Source organism: Vitis riparia, unplaced genomic scaffold, assembly GCF_004353265.1.
Source record: "Vitis riparia cultivar Riparia Gloire de Montpellier isolate 1030 unplaced genomic scaffold, EGFV_Vit.rip_1.0 scaffold674_pilon_pilon, whole genome shotgun sequence".
Lineage (NCBI taxonomy): Eukaryota > Viridiplantae > Streptophyta > Magnoliopsida > Vitales > Vitaceae > Vitis > Vitis riparia.
In genome coordinates, this window is record NW_023269731.1 from 42824 (window position 1) to 66212 (window position 23389).

The 23389-nt window shown below is 37.3% G+C and overlaps 2 protein-coding genes across 6 annotated transcripts; both read right to left on the reverse strand.

Annotated features, from left to right (window-relative positions):
* Positions 1 to 314: 314 nt before the first annotated feature.
* On the reverse strand, positions 315 to 15958 carry LOC117910255 (acetyl-coenzyme A synthetase, chloroplastic/glyoxysomal-like). Of its 5 annotated transcripts, none has more exons than XM_034824338.1 (18): positions 15721 to 15958; positions 15474 to 15617; positions 15209 to 15364; positions 14970 to 15092; positions 14698 to 14866; positions 12817 to 12899; positions 12497 to 12598; positions 12331 to 12419; positions 12143 to 12233; positions 11196 to 11309; positions 10773 to 10849; positions 10612 to 10690; positions 10371 to 10439; positions 10101 to 10276; positions 9826 to 9882; positions 9563 to 9653; positions 9357 to 9455; positions 315 to 677 (listed from the first exon to the last, which is right to left on the reverse strand). In XM_034824338.1, the coding sequence occupies exons 1-18, from the start codon at positions 15862 to 15864 to the stop codon at positions 666 to 668; spliced, it is 1875 nt and encodes a 624-aa protein (XP_034680229.1). In that variant the 5' UTR covers positions 15865 to 15958; the 3' UTR covers positions 315 to 665. The 5 variants fall into 5 exon arrangements, with proteins under 5 accessions (XP_034680229.1, XP_034680227.1, XP_034680226.1 ...); XM_034824336.1 differs by having other exon boundaries at positions 315 to 716; XM_034824335.1 differs by lacking the exon at positions 315 to 677 and adding an exon at positions 6450 to 7808.
* Positions 15959 to 16013: 55 nt separating this feature from the next.
* On the reverse strand, positions 16014 to 19655 carry LOC117910256 (box C/D snoRNA protein 1-like). Its single transcript, XM_034824340.1, has 5 exons — positions 19358 to 19655; positions 18558 to 18759; positions 18137 to 18205; positions 17902 to 18034; positions 16014 to 16997 (listed from the first exon to the last, which is right to left on the reverse strand). Exons 1-5 carry the CDS (start codon positions 19569 to 19571, stop codon positions 16458 to 16460), a joined length of 1158 nt encoding a protein of 385 aa, XP_034680231.1. The 5' UTR covers positions 19572 to 19655; the 3' UTR covers positions 16014 to 16457.
* Between the last annotated feature and the right edge of the window lie 3734 nt (positions 19656 to 23389).

Here is a 23389-nt window from a genome sequence, read left to right on the forward strand (position 1 = left end):
TTTTGTCTACTTTTAGCCAATCATGCAGAAAGTCAGCACTTCATGTGGCCTATTGACATCTTATTGGATCTGGAATTGACCCTAGTGGGACCATTGAAATCCCAAGTTTTAAGGGAAAGTTTGGTTTTGGGCTTTTGATATCTCAATATTATGAAAATGAGAACCCACTTTTACCATTTCTAATTTTACAATGTTGAACCCAAAATATTTTGGGTTTCATGCACTTTGGGCTGAGGTGTTTTTTAATGCCTAATATGCCTTTTCTTACCTGCCAGGTCAGCCTCCACACACACACATATATATAAACCAAAAAATAAAAATAAAAACTTAAAATGTTTGTCTTGTTCACCTTCTTCACTACACATTGAAATCCAAATAAAAAATTCTCCATCTGCACTTCTCCCTTTCGAAGCCTAAATCCAAAAAAACCTTAAGCTCTCCAAATCTCCCTTTCCCCCTACCTTTGTCTCTTTCTCTCCCGCTACCTCTCACACCTACAACTAGCATGCTCCATCTCCCTTTTGTTTCTTGTGACGAAGACTCCCTTTTGTTTCCTGTGACGAGGAGGCTTGCAACCAAGAAGTGGAAGATGGGAAAGGAATTTTAGATCACGATGAAGATGAATCATGGGCAGATTGACGTCGCTTCTTTCTTTACTCCTCTGTCTATGGGCTTCTCTGCAACTCAAACCCACAACCTGTTCAATTTCTCCTCCTCTTCACACAAATCAGGTACTTTCTTTATCAAAACCCTACTTTATTTTGCAATTTATGCTCAAATTTAAAGCATCTATGAAATAGTGCTCATTGATTTCTTCAAACTGAGAGTTGATAATCGTATAAGGAACCCTAGTGTTCGTAATTTGATACCCAAATGCCTATTGGTCAAGTTGTTACATCATGTTTTAGTATTAATGGAAACAATGTATCAACAATTTGAAATTTGGTTTCAAATGTGTTGGAACGATGTGTCTTTTTGTTCTATTGCTTCGATATAAGGTAATGAGGTTTGCACTCTTTATGAGTCTGTTTGTGCATTAAACCATGCAGAGTTTCAATGATAAGAACAACCTAATTAAATTTAATTGAATTGTGTCTTGATGCATTTTATGTTTAGGACCATGGTTCTCTCTAGTTTCATAAATGAGGTTCAATATGAGCTTGCAGGACATATTATGGAAAGTATTTATCCTGCTCTGTGACTTGTGTCTAGTACACCACCTGTGTATGATCTGCAAATTAACATTCTTATGTAGCCTCCTTTCTCCAATAAGGCTTTGACCCATTCTTAGTGATCTGATAGGGTAATTAACAATATTGTTGGTATAAGTTGATGGGACAGTTCTTGTTTCTTATGTTGAAACGGACATATTGATTGGGAAAGTTGGGATAGCCTACGAACTCCGCTCCTGGGTGCAGCAGAGGGAAGCAAGATTGTTCTGACCAATCGTGATGAATCTGTTGCAAAAACTATGCGTGCAGTCCGCACTCATCGTTTGGGAGAATTAAGCCCTCAACATTGTTGGAGCCTATTTGTAAAGATTGCATTTCAAGATAGAGACTCTAACGCATGCCTTGAGCTTGAACCCATAGGTAGACAGATTGTGGATAAGTGCCAAGGATTGCCCTTGGCTGTTAAATCACTCGGGCATCTGCTGCACTCTAAGGTCAAAAAAAGGGAATGGGAGGACGTTTTGAATAGTGAAATATGGCATCTTCATAGTCGTTATGGAATTCTTCCTTCTTTGAGATTGAGCTACCATCATCTTTCTTTACTTGTGAAACATTGTTTTGCATATTGTTCAATTTTTCCCCAAGACCACGAATTCAACAGAGAGGAGCTAGTTTTATTATGGATGGCAGAAGGTCTTTTACATCCACAACAAGACGACGGAAGAAGAATGGAAGAGATAGGTGAGTCCTATTTTAATGAGCTTTTGGCGAAATCATTTTTTCAAAAATCTATTAGAGGAGAAAAATCATTTTGCTTCGTAATGCATGATCTAGTCCATGAATTGGCTCAACATGTGTCCGGAGTAGATTTTTGTGTCCGAGCGGAAAACAATAAGGTACTAAAAGTATCCGAGAAGACTCGCCACTTTTCATACATTCACGGTGATTTTGAAGAGTTTGTTACATTTAACAAGCTTGAGGCTTTTACTAAAGCTAAATCTCTTCGGACATTATTAGATGTGAAACAATCATTATGCCACCCATTTTATACATTGAGTAAAAGAGTTTTCGAAGATATATCAAAAATGAGGTGTTTACGTGTGTTGTCATTACAAGAATACGAGATAACTAATTTGCTTGATTGGATAGGTAATTTGAAACATTTGCGCTATTTAGATCTATCTTACACGTTGATTAAAAAATTACCTGAATCAATATGTTGTTTGTACAATTTACAAACGATGATCTTTAGAGGATGTTCAGATCTTATTGAATTGCCTTCAAAGATGGGGAAATTGATTAATTTGCGTTATCTTGATATTTCTAAATGTTATTCATTGAAAGAAAGGTCAAGTCATGGCATTAGTCGATTAAAATGTTTACAGAAATCGCCTTGTTTTATTGTGGGCCAAAAGAGTGGATTAAGAATTGGAGAATTGAGGGAGCTTTTAGAGATTCGAGAAACACTTTATATTTCAAACGTGAAGAATGTGGTGAGTGTTAACGATGCATTACAAGCTAATATGAAGGATAAGAGTTATCTTGATGAGTTAATATTGGATTGGGAATTGGAATGGGAATCGGAATCGGAATCAGAATCGGAATCGGAATTGGAATTGGTTGTAGATGGTGGTATTACACAATATGATGCTACAATTGATGACATACTCAACCAGTTACAACCTCATCCAAATTTAAAACAACTCTCCATCAAAAACTATCCTGGTGTAAGATTTCCAAATTGGCTTGGAGATCCTTCAGTCTTGAAACTCGTGTCCCTTGAGCTTCGGGGTTGTGGCAATTGCTCAACATTGCCACCACTTAGGCAGCTAACCCATCTTAAATATCTACAGATCTCATGAATGAGTGGAGTAAAGTGTGTGGATGGTGAGTTTCATGGGAATACTTCCTTCCGATCCCTAGAGACACTATCATTTGAGGGTATGCTGAACTGGGAGAAATGGTTATGGTGTGGAGAATTCCCTCGTCTCCGAAAGCTTTCTATACGGTGGTGTCCCAAACTCATTGGGAAATTACCAGAACAACTTATTTCTTTGGAGGGACTTGTAATTGTTAATTGTCCACAGTTGCTTATGGCTTCAATTACGGTTCCTGTCGTCCGTGAATTAAAGATGGTGGATTTTGGCAAATTGCAGTTGCAAATGCCAGCTTGTGACTTCACAACTCTTCAACCTTTTGAAATTGAAATTTCAGGCGTGTCTCGGTGGAAGCAACTTCCAATGGCACCACACAAGCTCTCAATCAGAAAATGTGTTTCTGTGGAGTCTCTATTAGAGGAGGAAATCTCGCAAACCATTATACATGATCTGAATATTTGTGATTGTTGTTTTTCTAGATCCCTATACAAAGTTGGTTTACCTACTACTTTGAAATCGCTATCAATCTCTCGGTGTTCCAAACTAGAGTTTCTCCTACTTGAGCTGTTCAGATGCCATCTCCCAATCCTTGAAAGCCTACGCATCCGTAGGGGTGTTAACGGTGATTCTCTCTCGTTATCCCTCTCATTAGGCATCTTCCCCAAGTTGACTGATTTCACAATTGATGATCTTAAGGGGCTTGAGAAGCTCTCCATTTTGATTTCAAAGGGTGAACCCACATCTTTACGTTCCTTGTATCTAGCAAAGTGCCCTGATCTTGAATCTATCAAATTGCTTAGTCTCAACTTGAAGTCTTGTCGAATCTCTAGTTGCTCCAAGCTCAGGTCGTTGGCACACACGCACTCATCTATACAGGAGCTGGATTTATGGGATTGTCCAGAATTGTTGTTTCAGAGAGAGGGTTTGCCTTCCAACCTGTGTGAACTTCAATTTCAAAGGTGTAACAAAGTCACGCCTCAGGTGGATTGGGGTTTGCAAAGGTTGACCTCTCTTACACGTTTAAGAATGGAAGGTGGATGTGAAGGCGTTGAATTATTTCCCAAGGAGTGTCTGCTGCCCTCTTCTCTAACTTCTCTTGAAATTGAAGAGCTTCCCAATCTCAAGTCTCTTGACAGGGGGGGACTTCAACAACTCCTCTCTTCTAAATTTAAAGATCACAAACTGCCCAGAGCTCCAGTTCTCGACAGGATCGGTTCTTCGACACCTTATCGCTCTCAAAGAATTACGAATTGATGAATGTCCAATGTCATCCCAACCGCTACCCTGGTCCTCTTTTTCCTTCAGATCCTCACTCTCCTTTGACCTGAAACCCATATTCTTTCCCCCCTCTGTACCCGTCTCCCACGGACTGCCATTAGTCAGCACGGCACGCAACAGAGCTTGATATCCAACACCTTCGTCAATGACTACCGTACCCCTAACACCCCCCCCCCCCCCCCCCAAAAAAAAAAAATCAGTAACGGACTCGTACCTGGATGCCTCAGTTGACAAAGCTTCTTCAGTCATTCGCGCTCTCCCTTTCGCCGTGGGAGACTCAGAATCCCTCCAATCTCCTCCGAGGAAGCAAGCGGTCCCCCCGTCCTCCTTATCTTGGCCACCCGAAGCTTCCATCGTAGCCCTAATCTCCATCTCCCCGACCTCGGCACGAGGAGAACCCCTATTTCCTTTTATCCCCCCCAACTCAAGCTCAAAACCCATATCGGCCCTCCCTTCGCAGCCCGCAATCGAACCCTTTATGAGGAAAGGCCTATCCTCGCAGCCCATTACCCACCCTTTTAACGTGATGGGCCTCGGCTCACAATCTGGCCCAACCATCTAGGCTCCCTCATAGTCTGGCTTAAGACCATCCTCCCAAACAAGCCCAAAAACACAAGCTGCTGGCCCGGATTTGAAACCTCCCAGACTTGCTGATTTCCCTCCACCTCGACTTCTGATCCCAAAGCTGTCTTCTCTATCAATCATCTCTGCTCCAGGCCCTCTTTCAGCCAACTCATATGGAAAGCCTGAAACCCCTTTTGAAGAGCTACCACAGGGCGGCTCAGCTATTCCCCTCTGCTCCTTCGGCTGTCCAACCTTCACCAACACGCCTCCTCTGCACTCATCACGAGACCCACTCCCTGTAACTTCTACAGCCACTGCAGCCCCTTTCCCGAGACCACTTCCCGCCGGCACCACTTGAGAGAACCAAGGTGGGGATTCCCACCACAGCTGGACTAAGAAGCACCCCATCTCATCCACAATCTGGACGGAGGAAAGTGTGTCACTGCCCACCGTTTTCACCAACATTCTAGCCCATTGCAGCTCTGCCATTGAATCTGTCTTATTGTCCACAGCAATGAACCCACCACAACCATCTCCTATCAACTTAAACACCTCTCGATTCCATAAATGAAGGGAAAGACCTACCACTCTCACCCATACCTCGCTAGCAAAAGCTCCATTACTAAAGCACCCCGCCTCCGGGTGTCATCTTTCCATCAATAATACACTGCCTTGAACCTTTCTCTTCCCTCTAGCAAAAACATGCTTGGCCTCACTAACCAATTCGAACTCGAAGAGTATTAGCCCACCTCCCATTACAGCTATGTCCAGCTTGCCTTTGAGGAGCCAAGCGTGGACAGCCTAGTTTTTTAGGTAATCCAACTCAGGGGGATGGTTCTCCACCTTTTCCCATCTACCCACTAAGCAACGACCCAGCTGCTCTAATTTACCAGGCTTCACCCTCCTTCCCACTTCCAACCAGACCTTATCCCCAAGTCTACCCAATCTCAGTTTTGCTACATCCGCATATGTCCTTTGATCAAGCTCCTTTTCCTTCTTCAGCACCTCAAGAGAAAGAGGGTCCTTTAATCCTCCAAATGGAGCTACCCCAACCTCTCTCAGCTTCTCAACCAAGATATTCCATCCTCCAGATAGCCTCTTTCCTTCTGGAAAAATTAAGCAAAATCTTTTTGCCTCTAAATCACGAACATAACAGAGAATGAATCTTCCCGCCTCATTTGTACGACGCTCCAATCTATACTTCCTTCCCTCCTCCCATGCGAAGGACCAATTTCTATCATCTCTATCTCTACAGCAAGACTCCACTCCTACCAACAAACTACTAAGACTTGCATCTCCAAATCTGATCCAAGATGATATCCCTTTACATTTCTCCCAAATGCATCCTCTCAGCTTTCCTCCTACTTCATCAATCACAAGTTCATAAGCTTTGGATTCCATAGTAAACCGTCTTCTACCTCCTCTAGACATCTCTAGCGTTCTCAACTGCTCCTAGTACTGGGTGACCACCTGCTTCAGGTGCTGTAATTCCTGGTTCCTCTCTTCACTCTCTTTCCTGGTTTGGGTTCTACATGCCATCATAAGCCATTTCTCAAAATACTGGGAACTCCATCATTGGTTTTATTCATATTTGTCCAAACCAACAAAATCTCCATTCCCTTGTCTAACAGTGACTGTGGGTACACCTAAGTTTCCTAAGTGAGCTCAATGGAGAAGAAAAGATGACAAAAAATTCCATACCTACCTAAAAGAATTGACCCCACAGTAATCAGAGTTCCTTGATCTTTCTTCTCCCTATTTGGAATATGAGAAGGCAGCACACCGGAAGAATTATCGTGTTTTGGCACTTTGATGAAAGTCTTCCCAGGGATGCTCCCGTCCACCCTCCCATTGGAAAGTGGCAGTTTCTTCTTCCAACAGGTGCCTTCTTTAAGGACAGCAACCACACAATTGCAGTCATATAAGCAAGACTTCCAGTAGAGGTCTTCACCATAGGATTCCATCTTCTCAAAGTTTGCAGTTGCAGTCCAAAATGTGTTAGACAACTCATGCTTCTCAAACAAGTCCTCTGGATTTGAACCTCCTCCCGGTTCACATTTTTGTACTATGTTCTGCTTGCAACCATTGAGCTTGTTATATGTATTGACAAGGGAAAACCCTGGGAGGCACTCACAAGTTGGCCTTCCATTTGAGTCAGGAATTCAGTAACTGTTAAAGCCACAAGTCCCACCCCCCAAATCTCCCTGAATCTCAGAGCAAATGTCCTTTGTAACATACCAGGACTAAGCCCTGCTTCCATTGCTCTGGAGCTTGTGGTGACTATATATTCTGAAAACCCCATCAAAATCCAGTGTTGCCCGGTGGTAGTAATCTCCACTTGAATCTTTAGCACTTCCTGACTTAAGGTTAACACTCCCTCCATTTTTTAGAACAACATAGAGGCGACCCAACTCATCAAAAATCACCCTTTCCCCAGAATTGCTGCTATTTCCAGCATCATGGGTGTTGCTTCAATAATAAGCATCATATTCAATATTGGTTTCCAGGTTGAAGGTATTAAGCACAAGATTTCCATCAGGCAGCAAACGGAGCTGAAACCTCCCCTTTGAGTAGTTGCCTTCAGCTTGCCGAGAAGACAGCATGCCACCAATCTCCAGGACTTGGGTTGGCAAGATGGTGTCTGCAGGACTCTTGAAGCTCTCCCATACATAACTAGAATCTTCACTTGCAAGAACAGAGTTCCCGGATTCAAGCATAGCAGCATAAGCAACCCCATGGGCCCCAGACTGAGCTTGCCATATGAATTGGCCCAGTGGATCCTCAAGTGTGAACTGACCATCAGCCTTAAGCTCCACTTTGGATCCTTTTGGTACAAGATGACTTCCATTGGTATACCGTACTATAGTTCTTTCAGGGATTTTCTCAAACCAGATTGCTGGCAGGAAGAGTGATCCATCTGCAAGTGGATGAAATCCAAAAGCAAAATCCCCTGATGGGGATTTCCATGACGAAGAGCCATCAGAAGCCAAGAGAGACATCCCAAACTAACATTATACTTGGTTTCAGAAACAGCAAGAAATGGAAGAACAAAGACAAGCAAGATGCAATTATGGCCAGGAATGGGAAAAGATTGGTAGAGAGATTTTTGAGAACTTGTTCAAATTATACTACACTTTTAAGCAGAAAAATAAGTTGATTTCAGAAACCCCATGAGGAACAAGGCCTAGTTACCATCCAAAAGGCATGTAATCATGTTTTCATTCTCTCTAATCTTTCTCTATGTTCAATGTATACAAAAACTATTGCTATTTTATCAATTTTCCATGAGCAGATTTGATGAGTACATCAATGGAAAGCTACTGAATCCATTGTTTAAAGCCTGGTTTTCCATGCATGGAAGAAAAAATATGTTTTTGAGTTAGTCAAAGTAGGCAAATAGTTGACTTGCTAACCGAAAACGAAAATATTTTTATTACCAGGTTCTACTTTTTCAGGAATAAAATTCTACTTGAAAATCTCTATCCTCCCTGAAGAAAGTTTCCTCATATGCCTATGATGTAATGTTCCCTGCCTATTCTCCTTAGTTTTAATTATTTATTAAAGCACTTAAAATACCTCAAATTTTTTCTCGATCAAATTCTTTTAAGCCTTTTTCAATACAAAATTTATTGAATATGTCTTGAACTCAAAAAGCATTTTTCTATCATAAAAAATAATAATAATAAATAAATAAATAAGTTATTTTTAAGAATAGTGATCAAACAATCCCTACAGCATTAGCTAAGCATAATAAAGAATGAGTATGAAAGAGTAGGGCCAAAAAGGGTGAAAGCAATTGAATGAGTACATTAAAAGGACCTGTTTTAACTGCAATGCCACTTAAACCCATATAAGGAAAATGCTACACCTACTAAACTTTCAATGCAGGCTATTCGTGTGTATAATCAAATTGAATACTTGAATAGTGGTTCAAAGAACTGAGATCAAAATATAAAGAAACAAAATTTAAAGACAAACAAATGAAATCTGGATAGAAACAAAGACAAAAATCTAAATAAATGAGACCATTTTTATCACATGGTTTTTTCTGATTGGTCATTACTTTTTTGTTTAGTATCAAAGAGTTTGACACAAGAAATTTTCTAGGGAAAAAGAACTGTAAATCTGGATGCTTTCCCAAATATTCCAACAGTTCTAAAGTCTTACTAAGGCCTTTCCCTTGGACTTGTTCCATGTTTCTTTTTTATTTCTATCATAAAACACATTTACAATTTATGTGTAATCGTGGGACTACTGAAGATACAGGATACACCCTGAAGCATAGATTCTTTCATCTTGCTTACAAATCGTATTGTTGCATTTTGAAGCATCAAAATTTCCACCATACGGATGGCATCATGTGGTATGAAGTCATCAATCTCCTCTTTCAAAAAGCTAACTACATAGTTTGTCTGAAAAGTAAAAGCTTGTTTCCATATTAGAAGCATCTAGGGTAGTTACAAACCTGGCTTCGCACGGTCATGATAAGGCTTTTCCGAAGTTCTTCACTGTAAGGAACACCCTCTACTAGAGTAACAAATGCATATATGCCCTGCCCTTTTACCTAACAATCAACAAGAAGTGAAAGATAAATTAGATAATTGAGACGAAGTGTGTACAGGGCATCTGTTACAGACATTTTAATTGTGACATTGACAAATGAAAAGTTACCTCATGCTCAACACCAACTACAGCAGCTTCAGCACATTTCGAATGTGAGACAAGTGCAGATTCCACCTCTGCTGTGCCAATTCGGTGTCCACTGCATGTATTAATAAAATGTTAAACAAATCCAATTTTTTTTAAAAACAATGACTTTTAATATCAGAAAACTAAGAAACCTACAACTTCATGATTCAATGGGCACATATCCTTCACATTAAATTTGTTAAAAAAGTATATCTCACATAAACAGTGTTTGAAATCCCACATACCTGACATTGATGACATCATCTACTCTTCCAGTCAGCCAGTAATATCCATCCTTGTCCCTAAAACAAAGATTTGACCAACACAAGAAAAACAATCACTCATTTAGCATTTAAGGCATCATTTCTTAGGAGGAAACATAACTCACAAGTTAGAGATACCACCAAGCTTAAAAACTAAGAAATTTAAAATCAAAAGAGTAATTCAGGAAGTTAAAAGGCAATTTGTTCACACAGCAGACAGATATAGAATGACAAATGTGATCCTAATCATAATTTACCTGCTGCAGCCATCACCACTAAAGTAATAGCCAGGAAATGCCTTGAAGTAGGTTGTTTCATATCTATCATGATCACCATAAAGAGTTCTGAATGCCCCAGGCCATGAGCTTTTTACACACAGATACCCATTACACTCACCTTCAATCTCAATGCCCTTCTCATCCACTATAATAGGCTGCATTTACACCAAAGAGGAAGATGGATAATAATAATATCAAAAAAATGAACACCAAAGAAGATATTGAAGATGAGTCGAGTGAAGCAAATACCTGAACACCAAAGAAAGGAAAAGTAGCAGAACCTGGTTTCTGGGGCCAGGCACCTGGTAAAGGAGTAATCTGAAAGGCAACAAACATCCACCATGAATAACAGATTTACAAATTTTAAAAACATAAAATAAAACAAAATCAGCATAAATGTTCCTATTGAACAAATATCTTGACCTAGAAAATATAAATTAAATGACTGTGATCATGGTAGAAGAAAAATAAAGGATGGAAATAAAACACCCATGAAGCCACCCGTCTCTGTTTGCCACCAAGTGTCAGATATAGGACACCTTGAGTCTCCAACAACATTGAAAAACCACCTGTAAGGTAGAGGAATCTATTAAGTATACCATTGAATTTGAAAACAAAGATTTTTATACAATGTAAAATAGAGCTAAGTACCTCCATGCGCTTGGATTGATCGGCTCACCTACACTTCCAAGAACTCGTAAAGATTTGCGTGAATAACGAGTGACATACTGCATCATCAACAATAACTGATATAAGCAGCTAAAAATGCCTTTTCATGAATAATTTACTCAGATAGTAAATTATAAAAACAATGCAAGAGCCACCTTATAATAGGATAAACATAACAGGGGTGCAAGGAAAAAGAACATGAGAAACACCGTCGTAAAGGTACCGAGAAACAGCATGGCTACAAAGAAACCATGGACCTAGAGACAGCTAACTAGCAAAATAGGATTTCTGTAACTAACTCCAAATGGTTGGGTAAGGCATTATTGAGTTGTGAACTTGACTAGATAATCTGAATGAATGATTTCAACCACAATTTTCCATATAAGGTCTAGAGATATATCTTGCCTCATCACCATCACGCATGAGGGAGCGCACCAAAGTGGGGGCTGTATAGAATATCGTCACCTTGTATTTGTCTACAATGTCCCAACAACGTCCAGAATCTGGATAATTTCGAGCCTGCAAGTTATACACGTTATAAAGCTACTAAGTGGCATCATTAGACATCCAAGTAGATTGAAATAAAATGTACTTGGAATACAGGCAACTACGATAACTTATCACCTACTTAGACTTGAGAATTCATGCAGGTACAGAACAACATTGCGGTGTGCTGATGCCTTCTACTTTATACCCCATAACTTGCTAAAATCTCTAGAAATATTTAGAAATAAAATAAATGAATTATAAAGAAGCTTCCAACGAATTATCTCTTTTTCATTGTATAATTCCATATAGAAATTCTCTTTTCCTCAAAAAGATTGGGGGTGGAAAGCAGGGAATTCTGAGGTGTTGGGACGTTAACATGACATCATAAAACACACCAATCCCTTGGCCATCTCAGGGTGCCAGTTTCAACATCTGGCCTTAATCTTTAGTAGTCACATCTACCAGATACCAACTATCTTCAACTGAGCTGCCATATAAATTTCTGCTTCTTCAGTAGATTACATTAAAATTTAGTCTTAAGTGATATCATTTAATCCTCATAAATTATGACAAAATAAAATGGATATGGAATGATTACCAGAAGATTAAAGAATTTAATACTTTCGTAGACATGCTAAGTTCACAATTATTATATCAAATTATATCCTTTACATCTAAGCTTTTATACATGCATTCAGATATCAACTTTGATCCTTTCCAAGGTTTCCAAATCCTAGAATTGAATTTTTTTTTTTTTGGTTGATCTTAATGCACTGGTAACGATGTATCATGTTCGATTCATTATTTGTTACTCAATGGAAATTTGAGTGATCAAACTATTTCACAAGTGCTATATTCATTACCCCTTCAAAAACAATAACAGTCGCCCCATTAAGCATAGGTCCATAAGTAACATAGCTGTGTCCTGTAATCCAACCACAGTCAGCTGTACACCTAAAATCAGGGAAAAGATATGTTAGCTCATGATAAATTATTGATCTGATTCCCATTAATAAAGTTCTAAAAGAATAGATTGAATTTTCAATAATACCAGTATACATCAGACGGCTTGTAGTCAAATGCATATTTGAATGTTGTCGCAGTATATATCATATATCCTCCAGTTGTGTGCAGAACACCCTTTTAAAAATTTATATTAGACCGTAAAAAAGAACTATAGATGGAAAATTTTCATCTGATCTAATGATATCAGGTACCTTGGGCTTTCCCGTGCTCCCACTTGTATAGAGCAGAAAAAGTGGATCTTCTGCATCAACCCACTCCACATCACAAGTAGTTGGATATTTAGGAACAACATCCTGGAAGACAGTTGTTAATTATCAATTCCTCAAAATACTATTGCTCTTTATTAACGGCACTTCCTTCAATTCAAGATTATCAATTGCCATTTCTATACTTGTGGCTATACAGTGATATTAGTAATGCCAAAATATGGTCATATCATGAACATTACAAATAGAAGAGTTTTGTCTTCCACAATAACATACAGCCTATAGTAGGTAATTTTTCTACTAACCTGCCACCAAATGTCTCTTCCTTCCTGCCATTTAGTAGTTTCCCTCTTCATCGCAGATTGATTTTCATAGGTTAAGCATGCATCTGCTCAGAAAACAGACGATCAAGAAAGCAAAAAAAAAAAGAACACAAAATTCTAAGGGGAGAGAAGAGAGGGAAGGGTCCTTGATTCTAGGAGAAAGAAAAAGGCAAAAGAAAAACATCAATGTTCGGTATAAATTTTACATAGATTCATGTATTATGATAATTGATTGTAATGAGGACTGCAACATGGGAAAATTAGGCAGGTTGAAAGCTAACCCAAGGCCATAACTAAGGCCTGATCGATCTGGTTTATGTCAACTGTATCCATTTTCTAATCTTTGGTGCTTTACACAAGTTCACATCAATTCAGCTCACACTTAGATACTTATTTATAAACCCTGTTGTAGAAAAAACTCAGTATTCCATATTTTTTTCCATATCAAAATGTGGCAACGTCCACTTATCAAACACATTAAAAAAAAATTCAAATCGGAAAATATCAGAAGGTGAATGAAAACTACTAATTCAAGAAAAGAAGCGGAACCACTATGCCTACAATGCCTTAACCCAGTTTTTCCCCTTAAGGGTACATACAGTATATGTATTTTAAAAAAGACCATCTGCTTATGAAATAGAAATTCCATCTTACAGATACTACACAACAATAACTCACAATTACCACTGGTCATATTTTTTTTTATAAATAAAGACTCAAATTAAAATAAAAAGAGCTGTCAGAAAAGCAGCCCAAGGTATACAAGAAAACAAACCTCCCTTCACCACCAAGGCTCAAACAAAAGAATACAAAATAAGAACAACCTCAAAAAGCACCCAACCATTAAAAAAAAACCTACTAAAGTCAGTGGACAATCATCTAAAAACAACTTAGACTTAAACCATAGAAAGGAAACAAAATCCCTTTTCAGCTTTTGGATAGAAAAAACCTCGCTATCAAATGCAATGTTGTTCCTTTTTCTTGATAAATAAAAGAGATAAAATTGTATTGAAAAGAACCGCCAAAACAGCGACTCAAAAAAATGCAATGTTGTTCTTTGCCTTCCAAACAGTCCAAAACAAGCACAAAGGACTTCCTTGCCAACCTTCTTGCGCTTTTTGCCCTCAAAAGAACCATACCAACCTAGCAGAGTAGCTCTAACTGACAAAGAAAGCACCCTAGACACCCCAAAAAGTACAAAAATTAGCTCCCATAAAACCCTTGTCGTTTCATAATGGAGCAACAAATGATCTATGGATTCATGTCCAAGGCACAAGAAACACCAATTTGACCAACCTCGTCTTTGAACTTGATCCAAAGTTAGAACTTTACCCCACACTGTCTCTCACACACAAAAAAAAAAAACTAACTTTGGGCTGAACCCAAGAAATCCAAATGCAGCTCATTGGAAAAGACCCACTCAAGTCTAGTTCTAAAATATTGTAAAGGAACTTAACTGTAAACTTACCACTCTTTATCACGGACCAAATCAATGTATCTTCCTCCAAAAAAGTACCCTCCACTCATTACCCACCACAAAGGAATTCTAGATCTCACAAGATCTCAATCCTTTCTTATCACTTTCCACAATCCAACCCCATACCCCTCTTTTACCTCCTAAGTTGCCCACCCCTCTCTTGCTTTCTCATGCTTGGCACGGATAACCTGATTCCAAAAGGCCCCTCTCTCATTCCCATAATTACCATTGATCATATTATGGGGCATAAAATTTTACATCTATCACATGAGACAGGATTTTACTGCAAAGGTGTATAGGCAAGTCAGTTTTAGGCATGAGGTGAGCAAAGGCACTACTGGAGACTAATATTTGTCAGCCATAAGAAATTCACTTGATTTTCTTACCTACAGAGATCCCATTTTTGGCTGACTCAACAAGGGCAGCATCAACTATGTCTTTGAGGGAAATAACCTTAGAACCTCTTTTAACAGCATTTGAAGTTATCACGACTTTTGGTTTGCAATCTACAATTCTCTGAGCAAGAGACTCTGAGGAAAATCCTGCAAATACTACCTGAAATAATAGAGCAAATAAAAGCCATTTATTCGCAAAACACTTCCAAAAAGGCATTGCCCACTTACAAAGAAAAGGAAGACAGAGCAAAGTTGTGGCATACCGAGTGTACAGCACCAATGCGAGCACATGCAAGCATTGCGATTGGGAGTTCCATTAACATGGGTAAATAGATCACTACAGCATCACCCTTTCTAACACCCATATCTTTCAAGCAATTTGCAAGCTGTCACAAGATACACATACAAAATCCAGATCTCACACAACATAACCAAACATCGATGTAAATTTTCATTTATCGCTTTAATTCCCGAAAATCTGGTTGGAGGAAACCATCTTTACCTGACACACTTTGTCCAGTAGCTGGGCATACATTAAAGAAGCATCAAAACCAGGCTCATTTCCTTCCCAGTACATTGCAACTTTGCCACCATTTCCACTTTCAATGTTTCGATCCAAGCAGTTGTAGCAAATGTTGGTTCTTCCTCCCTTGAACCACTGCTCACAGAATTCAATTCCCCCCACATTACATACTATAAGAACAAAAACTAAAAAAATAAAATAAATTATATTAAATTAAATTAAATTAACTTGAAAATTAGAGTACCTCAATCTTGATATTTCCATTCCTGACGTCAAGATTCTCAGAGCAGACTGGCTGGCTCCACTTCTTTTTCCAGTAGAAATCGGAAGCAATGTCGGACCAAAATCCAGCTGGATCCTCAACTGACCTTTTGTACATCTCCTCATACTGATGATCATCCCCCCCCCAAAAAAATTCAAAATTAAATAAAACAAAAACATAATAAAAATGAAATTGAAAAGAAAAAAAAAGAGTTGGGCTTTCGGAAGACCTTTTCGGGAGAGGAGACGAGAGCTTGTGAGGAGAAGTCGAGACTGGGAAAGACGAGATCATGCGCCTCGGAAGCGAGCGCTTCGCCCAGTATGACAGCGTTCAACTGCGACACCTTGCCAGCGCCGGAAGGCTTAACCGACATTGAATCCACGTGGCGGAGGTGATCCGAGGTCTTGAGAATCTTCCGCTGCGGCGATGAAGATGCCGGAGACGTCGCCACTTTTCCTTTTGCTTTTGACAAAAGGCTGAAACTGATGCTGGAAGTAGATATATAACACAGAAGGATTCAAATCTCTTCCAACTGATTAATTTATAAATGAACCATATTAATTGTTTGCAGTAACAACATTCCGGAAGAACAGAAAGTTTGACACTGGAGAGAAACAAAATGACAAGACCATAAATCACTATAACAGTAAGTGCTGCTCCAAGACATCTATGTTGCACCTCTGAAGAATACGATGAAGATCAAGAAGCCAGGCTATTTCAGAACTTGAGAAACCCCACCAACAGAGACTGCAGTTTCAACCATAAGCATTGCCATTGATCACAAAGGGATGAAGGTGTTGTGCCCACAATCACTCAATCCACAGCCTCCTCAGGCTCCATCTAAATGGATGTGTCATGCACAAAGAATTGAGGACTTTGCTTCATGTTTCGAGATAATTCTAGGGAGATGATTCTTCTACTTTGAGTTCTTATTCGTCTTGAACAGAGCAATGAGCATTCAATTGTTCAGCACCCAGGAATCTCCCCTTCCTCTAATTCCTCCACTGGGAAAACTCCACCAAAATCTGAACAATCTATTCTTTCTTCAGATTTCACTTCCTTGGAAAAGTCACCTTCCCAATCAAGAAAATCATCAGGATTAATTTGAGCAATGATATCAGAATATACATCAAGCAAGCCTTGCTCAAAATCAAAATCTATGTTTTCGCCTGGTTCCTTCTTCTGGGGGCTGGACTGTGGCTTATTAGCTTGTGTCGATTTCACATGCTGCATGAGATCTAGAACCTGAGAATCTAAAGAACCACCATGTTCTTCTATTTCCTCTTCCCTGAACGAAATGCCTTTTGGACTTGGCTGATCAATGGTAAGAGACTCCTTAAGGTCTGCTTGACGATGGCGGGGATTGGCATCTTTAATGACATCAAAATCATAGCTATGCGAAGGGAGGAAAACATGAATCTGAGGGTACTCTAGAATAGCTAAATTGGCAAATTGCTGTCTTATTGGAGCTCTTATATCCAACTCATGGAAAGGTGACCTGGGGCCCTGCAGTGACATGGAAGGGTTAGATTTTGTTCAGATAGAATTTTTTCTCCTTCCCAAGGGGAAAAAATGTTCCAATAGTGTCTTTTTTATTTTTTATTTTGCACAAGAGAAAAAGAAATAAAAACTATAAAACGAGGAAAGTTATATACAAGGAAATGCTACAGATAAAAAAAAAATTGAGTAGACATCAGGTAATGGCTAGAGTTCAGGTGGGAATAGTAGAAAATTCTTTTCACAGGTAACATGGGTGCTGTAGAATTGAAGGCCAACACAAACCCAAATAGAAAATCCACCAATAACCCAATTCAGTCCCAAACGAGGATGCTCATTTCCCAAATCCAGGAAAAAAAACGAAAATTCAGGTATTTTGGTAGGGCCAGGTGGGGGACCATTATTTACCATTATTTGAATCAGAGAGCCAAACTTTGTCATCCATCTACACATACTAACTTACAAAGTCTACATACAATAGTGATAGAAAGTATAATTTTTTGGTTGGCAATGCACCATGTGTTGCAAGTTGAGCAAATCCTAGCCTCTCAATTTCAAGGATTTCAACAGCAGTGCCAAACATAAATGGACCATCTCCAAAGAGGACAAATAATAAATCACGGTAAAAAAACAGTGGTCCAATTAACAAGTAGTCCAGGGATGATGAGTTATAACTCAGCTGGCGTTTTGGCTTTATGGCCTCAACACCAGCTCAATGCAATCTAACAATGAATCTGGGTTCAGCACAGTTAAATTCCCAAACAATTTGCACCAGTTCCACAAGGACCAAGTCAATCCATTAAGTTATATTTCTATGGAAACACAAGAAACCTTTTTAAGGCTTAAAATTGGTGCCACAGGTGTCTATAATCAACAAGTCAACAACTATCAATCAACAAGGAAAAGGAAATACCTTTGGATATTTACGAATGAAAAACTTGAGACAGTCCAGCTGCTCTGCACAGAACGGCTTGAGCTTATGATTCCATGGACCAGGCTTTAGATGCTTCTCAATTACAGATGAGAGGGTTGAGTTTTCATTTATCCTGTAATAACATTAAATGAATCAATGAAACATTAAAATTTGATAGAGTAAAAAGACTATTATAGAAGCTCTCCTAAAGATGAGAATAGGTAAGAGCGCTCACCCGTGATCGAGCAAAACAACATCTGTTGAATGAAACCGCCATTCAATTGTCCAAGTAATGCATTTAGATCTAGTAAAAAAGATATAAAAAGGTAATGTCTGGAACTGAAAAACAATTCTCAACCTCCACTTTTTCAATTTATTAAAACAAAAAAAAAAAAAAAACCCAAAATAACCGCCAAAGACAGTTCATTGAGTTCAAAAACTCCTTTGACTACTAATTTTTTAAATAACAGTTACATGGAAACAAAGCTAGAAAATAGGAACTCCATGTAAAATCATACGATTCATACCATAAAATGGAACTCCATTCAATTTTTAGAATTATAAATCATATCAAATTCAACCAACAAACAAACCATAAGTAGACATAATCTTCCTTAAAACTAAAGACAACTAGTGTCTCATGAATACATAATTACCTTTGGTTGTATTGAGATTTATTTTTTTCCCTCTTTGACATTCCACAGGGGAGAAATAGGAGTTTCGTCCTGCGACTTCCTGCAGCATTCCTAAGGCCTCGAAGATGGTATGGAAACTTAAGCTGAGAATACCCGCACAGTTTAACTCTCCTTCTTTGAGCAGATTCTGCAACACTCTTCACTTCCTCGAGCAAATTGTAATCTACCAAAAAAAATTCCTTTTTCTTTTAAACTGAAAAATGGGTAAGTGAAATCCAAAGACAACACAACAAACTTCCTCAACAAAATCATAATTTACCCATATTTAAAAACTCAAAATCATGAAATGAGTATCAAAATCTGAAGAAAAAGGAGCAAACTTCTTCACACAAATTAACAATCAACCCATATAAAAACTTTGAAACCCCAAATTTATATGGAAACTTTGAAATTTGTAGACAAAATACTCAACTTTCTCAACCCAATTACAATTCACATAATACCTACGGATCAATCTTCAAAGCAGCCAAAAGGTATGAAATTTTTTTTATTAAATTAAAACATACCCGTGAAGGAATAGACAAACCAGCAAAAGAAAACGCTGAAATATGAGGACCAAATAGAAAAATTCCTCAAGTTAATTACAATACACCCTTAGTGAACATATTCAAAATGGAGACACATGCCAAAATTTTAAGGAAAAGAAAAACATTGAATTTCCTCAATGGAATCACAATCTACTCATGACAAATCTTCAGAATAGCCAAATGGGTATAGAAATTTGACAACAAAAACCCAAATTGAGAGGAAAAAAAAGGTACCAGATAAGAGGAGATTATCATCAAATTGAGAGAGGGGAACGAACTGGGTCTGCTGCCTCTTGCCCGTACACCCAGTCTGTTGCTTGTGAGCTTTGACACAAGGAAGACTACAGGAGCGCACAGAGCAACCCGGGCATGTGTACTTTGACGGATTCAATTTGCACTCCTGGCAGAGAGGTGGGAGTCTAGGGTTTTGGGCTGTTTGTTCTTCCATGGGTGAAAGGTTTAGGGTTTCCACGGTCCAATCAAGTTTTTAAAACATTGCTCTTGAGGGAAGACTAGGGTTTATGGGGACAGGGGTTTATAATTTTAATTATTTTTATTTCAATTTATTTATTTATTTTATAAAAAACACTAACAACATTTTTTTTAACCCAATTTTGAAGATCATTCTTAAACAGGTATTTTATAATAATTTTTAACAAACAATTCGGGGAATAAAATTTTATTTGAATACTCAAATACAAAAAATAATTTTTTTTTGATGTCTTCTCTATAATAAATGTATCATGTATTTATGTAAAAAAATAAAAATTATTAAAATATTTTCCTTATTTTAAATTATTTCCCATTATATTTAAAAAAAAAAAATAGCATCGAATCTGAACTCTTCATGTAAAGGATTGTAAGGAAGATTCTTATTCTCATGGGACTGTGACATTGCCCTTGATGTTATTCTCCTAATGACATTTAATTTTAGAGGGCATTGAGCATCTTAGATAGGGCCTATTAGTAGAACTCTAATAGAGTTTTATGCTAATCATAAAGTACTTTATTATTTTGATTCAAACTTTGTGCACCTTTTTCTTATCAAAAGACAGTCTTCTTGTATTGAGTCATTCCTATTCCTTGTACTAAAGTTTTATATTTTGTTTCATTGTTGGAGGCTTTGAAGAAGGGGTGACCCTTTTTCCAATATTTCCTAAAAGGATTTCTAGAAATATGCTAGTCCATCTTCGTACAAAATCTAATGTGGTGTTTGTTTTTTAGCTGAATAGAAAAAGTCAAAATATTTAACTTTTTTTATTCAGTTAAAAATAACTCATTGACATTAATCAATATAATTAAATTAAACTTATTGATAACAAGTTCATTTTAATTATATTGGTTAATATTAACAAGGTATTTTTAACTTAATAGAAAAAGTAAAATATTTTGGTTTTTTCTATTCAACCAAAAAACAAACACTACCTTCTTCTCTTTGTTTTTTTGATTCATCTTAGAGGATGCTTCCAATTTGTAGCAATAAGTTAGTGGTATGAGGCTTGCAAGTGGTGTCAATTTCATTGAGCTTTATGAACCAATGAAGCATTCTTTTAAATAGGTCAAACTTACTTAAAATTTCTTTCAATGGGTATGTTGCCAACATGATTATCTTAGAGCTTGGAAATATGGACAACTTGCAAGCTACCATTAGAAAGGCTAAGACAAGCTATTTTAATAAGCTATATCATGTTTCTAGTCCAATAGGTACTTTGCTTAAGTAGTTGTTTGGACGTTACTTGGGTTGCCCATATCATGTGACACAAGTGAGCAACAAGTAAGAGTAGAACAAGCTCGCTCATAATACAATGTCATCAAAACAAATAAAAATTGAAGAAAAAATAAAAGCAAGAGGAAGATCATATATTAATTGGGAAAAGTTTGTGGAAGGTTGAACTTTAATGAATAAAAAGTGGGAAAAGTTCGTGTTATGTGTTAAAAACCATTAGGATTAAAATCGAGAATTAAGGACAATTAAGCGAAAGAAGATAAAACAAAAAATTGATAAAGATGTAATAATCTAAGTGTTAGGAAGTGTCCCAAATTCCTAATTAGTATAGATTCCTTTTGTGTAAAGAATATTATATAAATATTTCTAGGTTGATATATTATTGTAATATTAGACTTCCTAATAGAATAAGGAAGGTTGTTGGATATATCTTTATAAATATTCTAGGTCATGAGGGAAAAAAGTTATGAGATGGAGATGGACCTGTAGAGACTATACGAGGTGGATAGAGATGTGAGAAAGATACCCGGTGGAGCGAGAGGGCTCGTAGTAAGGTATAAATACAAAGAGTGGGGAAACATGGGATGTTTCGGGGACCCAATAATTGTATCTAGTTTTGTCCTCTATAATATTCTCTATTGTATAGTGGAATTATTATCTCTCATCCGTGGACGTAGACATGATTGACCGAATCACGTTAAAACCTTGTGTACCGTATGTGTGATTGTTTTATCTTTATGTTCTTGAACTAACATTGTTAACATCAAAGCTTTCGTTGGCACTACACTAAGTCCCGTATTAACCATGCTATCGTTTTACCAATAATGCTCCACAAAAAGAATGACAATGAGGGAAATATCAATAAGATCATGTGATTGTCACCCTTCATTGAGATCTAAATCCAAATGGAAGAAAATTAAAAAAAGAAGAAGAGAATATCGAGATAATCGATCATAGGAAGGAGAAACACAATTATCAGGGAAAGGGTCTTAAAACAATAATCAACTCTAGAGGAGGATCCTATAGCTACAATTGGTGACACATTATAATAATTTTGCTACTCTAAATAAAAGAAAGAGAAATTAGTTCTACAATTGTTTTTTCCTTTCACTATTGATGATATAGTCTTTTTTATCCTAGTAAGGCCGACATAGGTTCCATTGCTTTTTTATCTCTTACCTTTAAATCAACAAGTTGACTCTTTTACAATGTCTTATCTTAAAAAAAAAAATTCTTAAGATAATTTGTATGCTCAAAAAGTAAAAAAGCAATTTAAAGCAAGGGTCTCCAAAAAGCCCACGGCCTGGCCCGAGTCCGGCAGGCCCGAGCCCATTTCTGGATGGGCCGAGCCACGGGCCCCAAATTAGGCCTTGCCCGTAGGCCCGTCCATAGGCCCGCCCGTAGGCCCGCCACTTTAAAATATATATATATATTAAAAAAATATTCAAGAAATAGAAAATATTACATTAATAAAAATATTCATTGTTAACTATTTTATTCATTGAATGTATACATTATATTTGAAAATGTGGGAAAAGTTTACATTATTACAAAATAAATACATCCCAACTAGGTTGACACCTACTTATTTGTCAATCATTTGTACTTTTCAACCATAAAAATAAAAATAAAAATATGACATACATTTAGTAAAATATTTTAATCATTATCTCTTGGCGGTGATGGCGAACTAGTGAAATTGAAAGGTTGTTCTGCTCTTATTATATAACCAATTATTTCTTCACGACAATAAGATTCATCACAAAAAAATGTTTTTAAATTTCCACTTTCATCTTTACCTAATTGCATATAATTTCTAATATCTACATTAATTTTACTTTTACAATTTTCATGATGCTTTTTTAAATGACTTGTACCTGCATTTGAGCCACCACTAAGAAGTTTGTTACAAATTTTACATTTTGCTTTTATTTCTTTTTTATTATTTTCTAAATTTATTTATATTCTATCAAAAAAATTCTATATATTTGAAGTAAATTTTTTGCTATCACATGCATTAGATGAAGAACAAAAACCACTTGCCATAATTATAATTATTGATAAAATATTATGCTAAAAATAATAAATGTAAAATTAAAATGTAACAAATAAATAAAAGAAAAGGTGAAGTATGTTACTAAATTGGAGAACCGAAGCAGAAATTCCTTCAAATTTGAACTCTTTGAACCACCAATGCTTGTTTTTCACCACCAATAATATTGAATAATTTGAGACAAAATGCAATAATCAGAAATATTGTGGAATGGGAGAGAGCTTAAGAGTTGAGAGAATAGAAAAAAATTGAGGGTATTTAATATTTATAGGGATTTAAATATTAGGATTTAATTTTTTTTTTTTAAAATTTCAAGACCGTTCAATGATCATATATTTGAAATTGAATTATGAGTGGCATGTTCAATAGTCATGTAACTGTTGAACAGCCAACTCACTTTTATTTTTTTTCAAAAATCATACAACATTTCTAATATATATATAATTAATGCAAAATAGTTACACAAAAGAGGGCCCTCAGTTGGTGG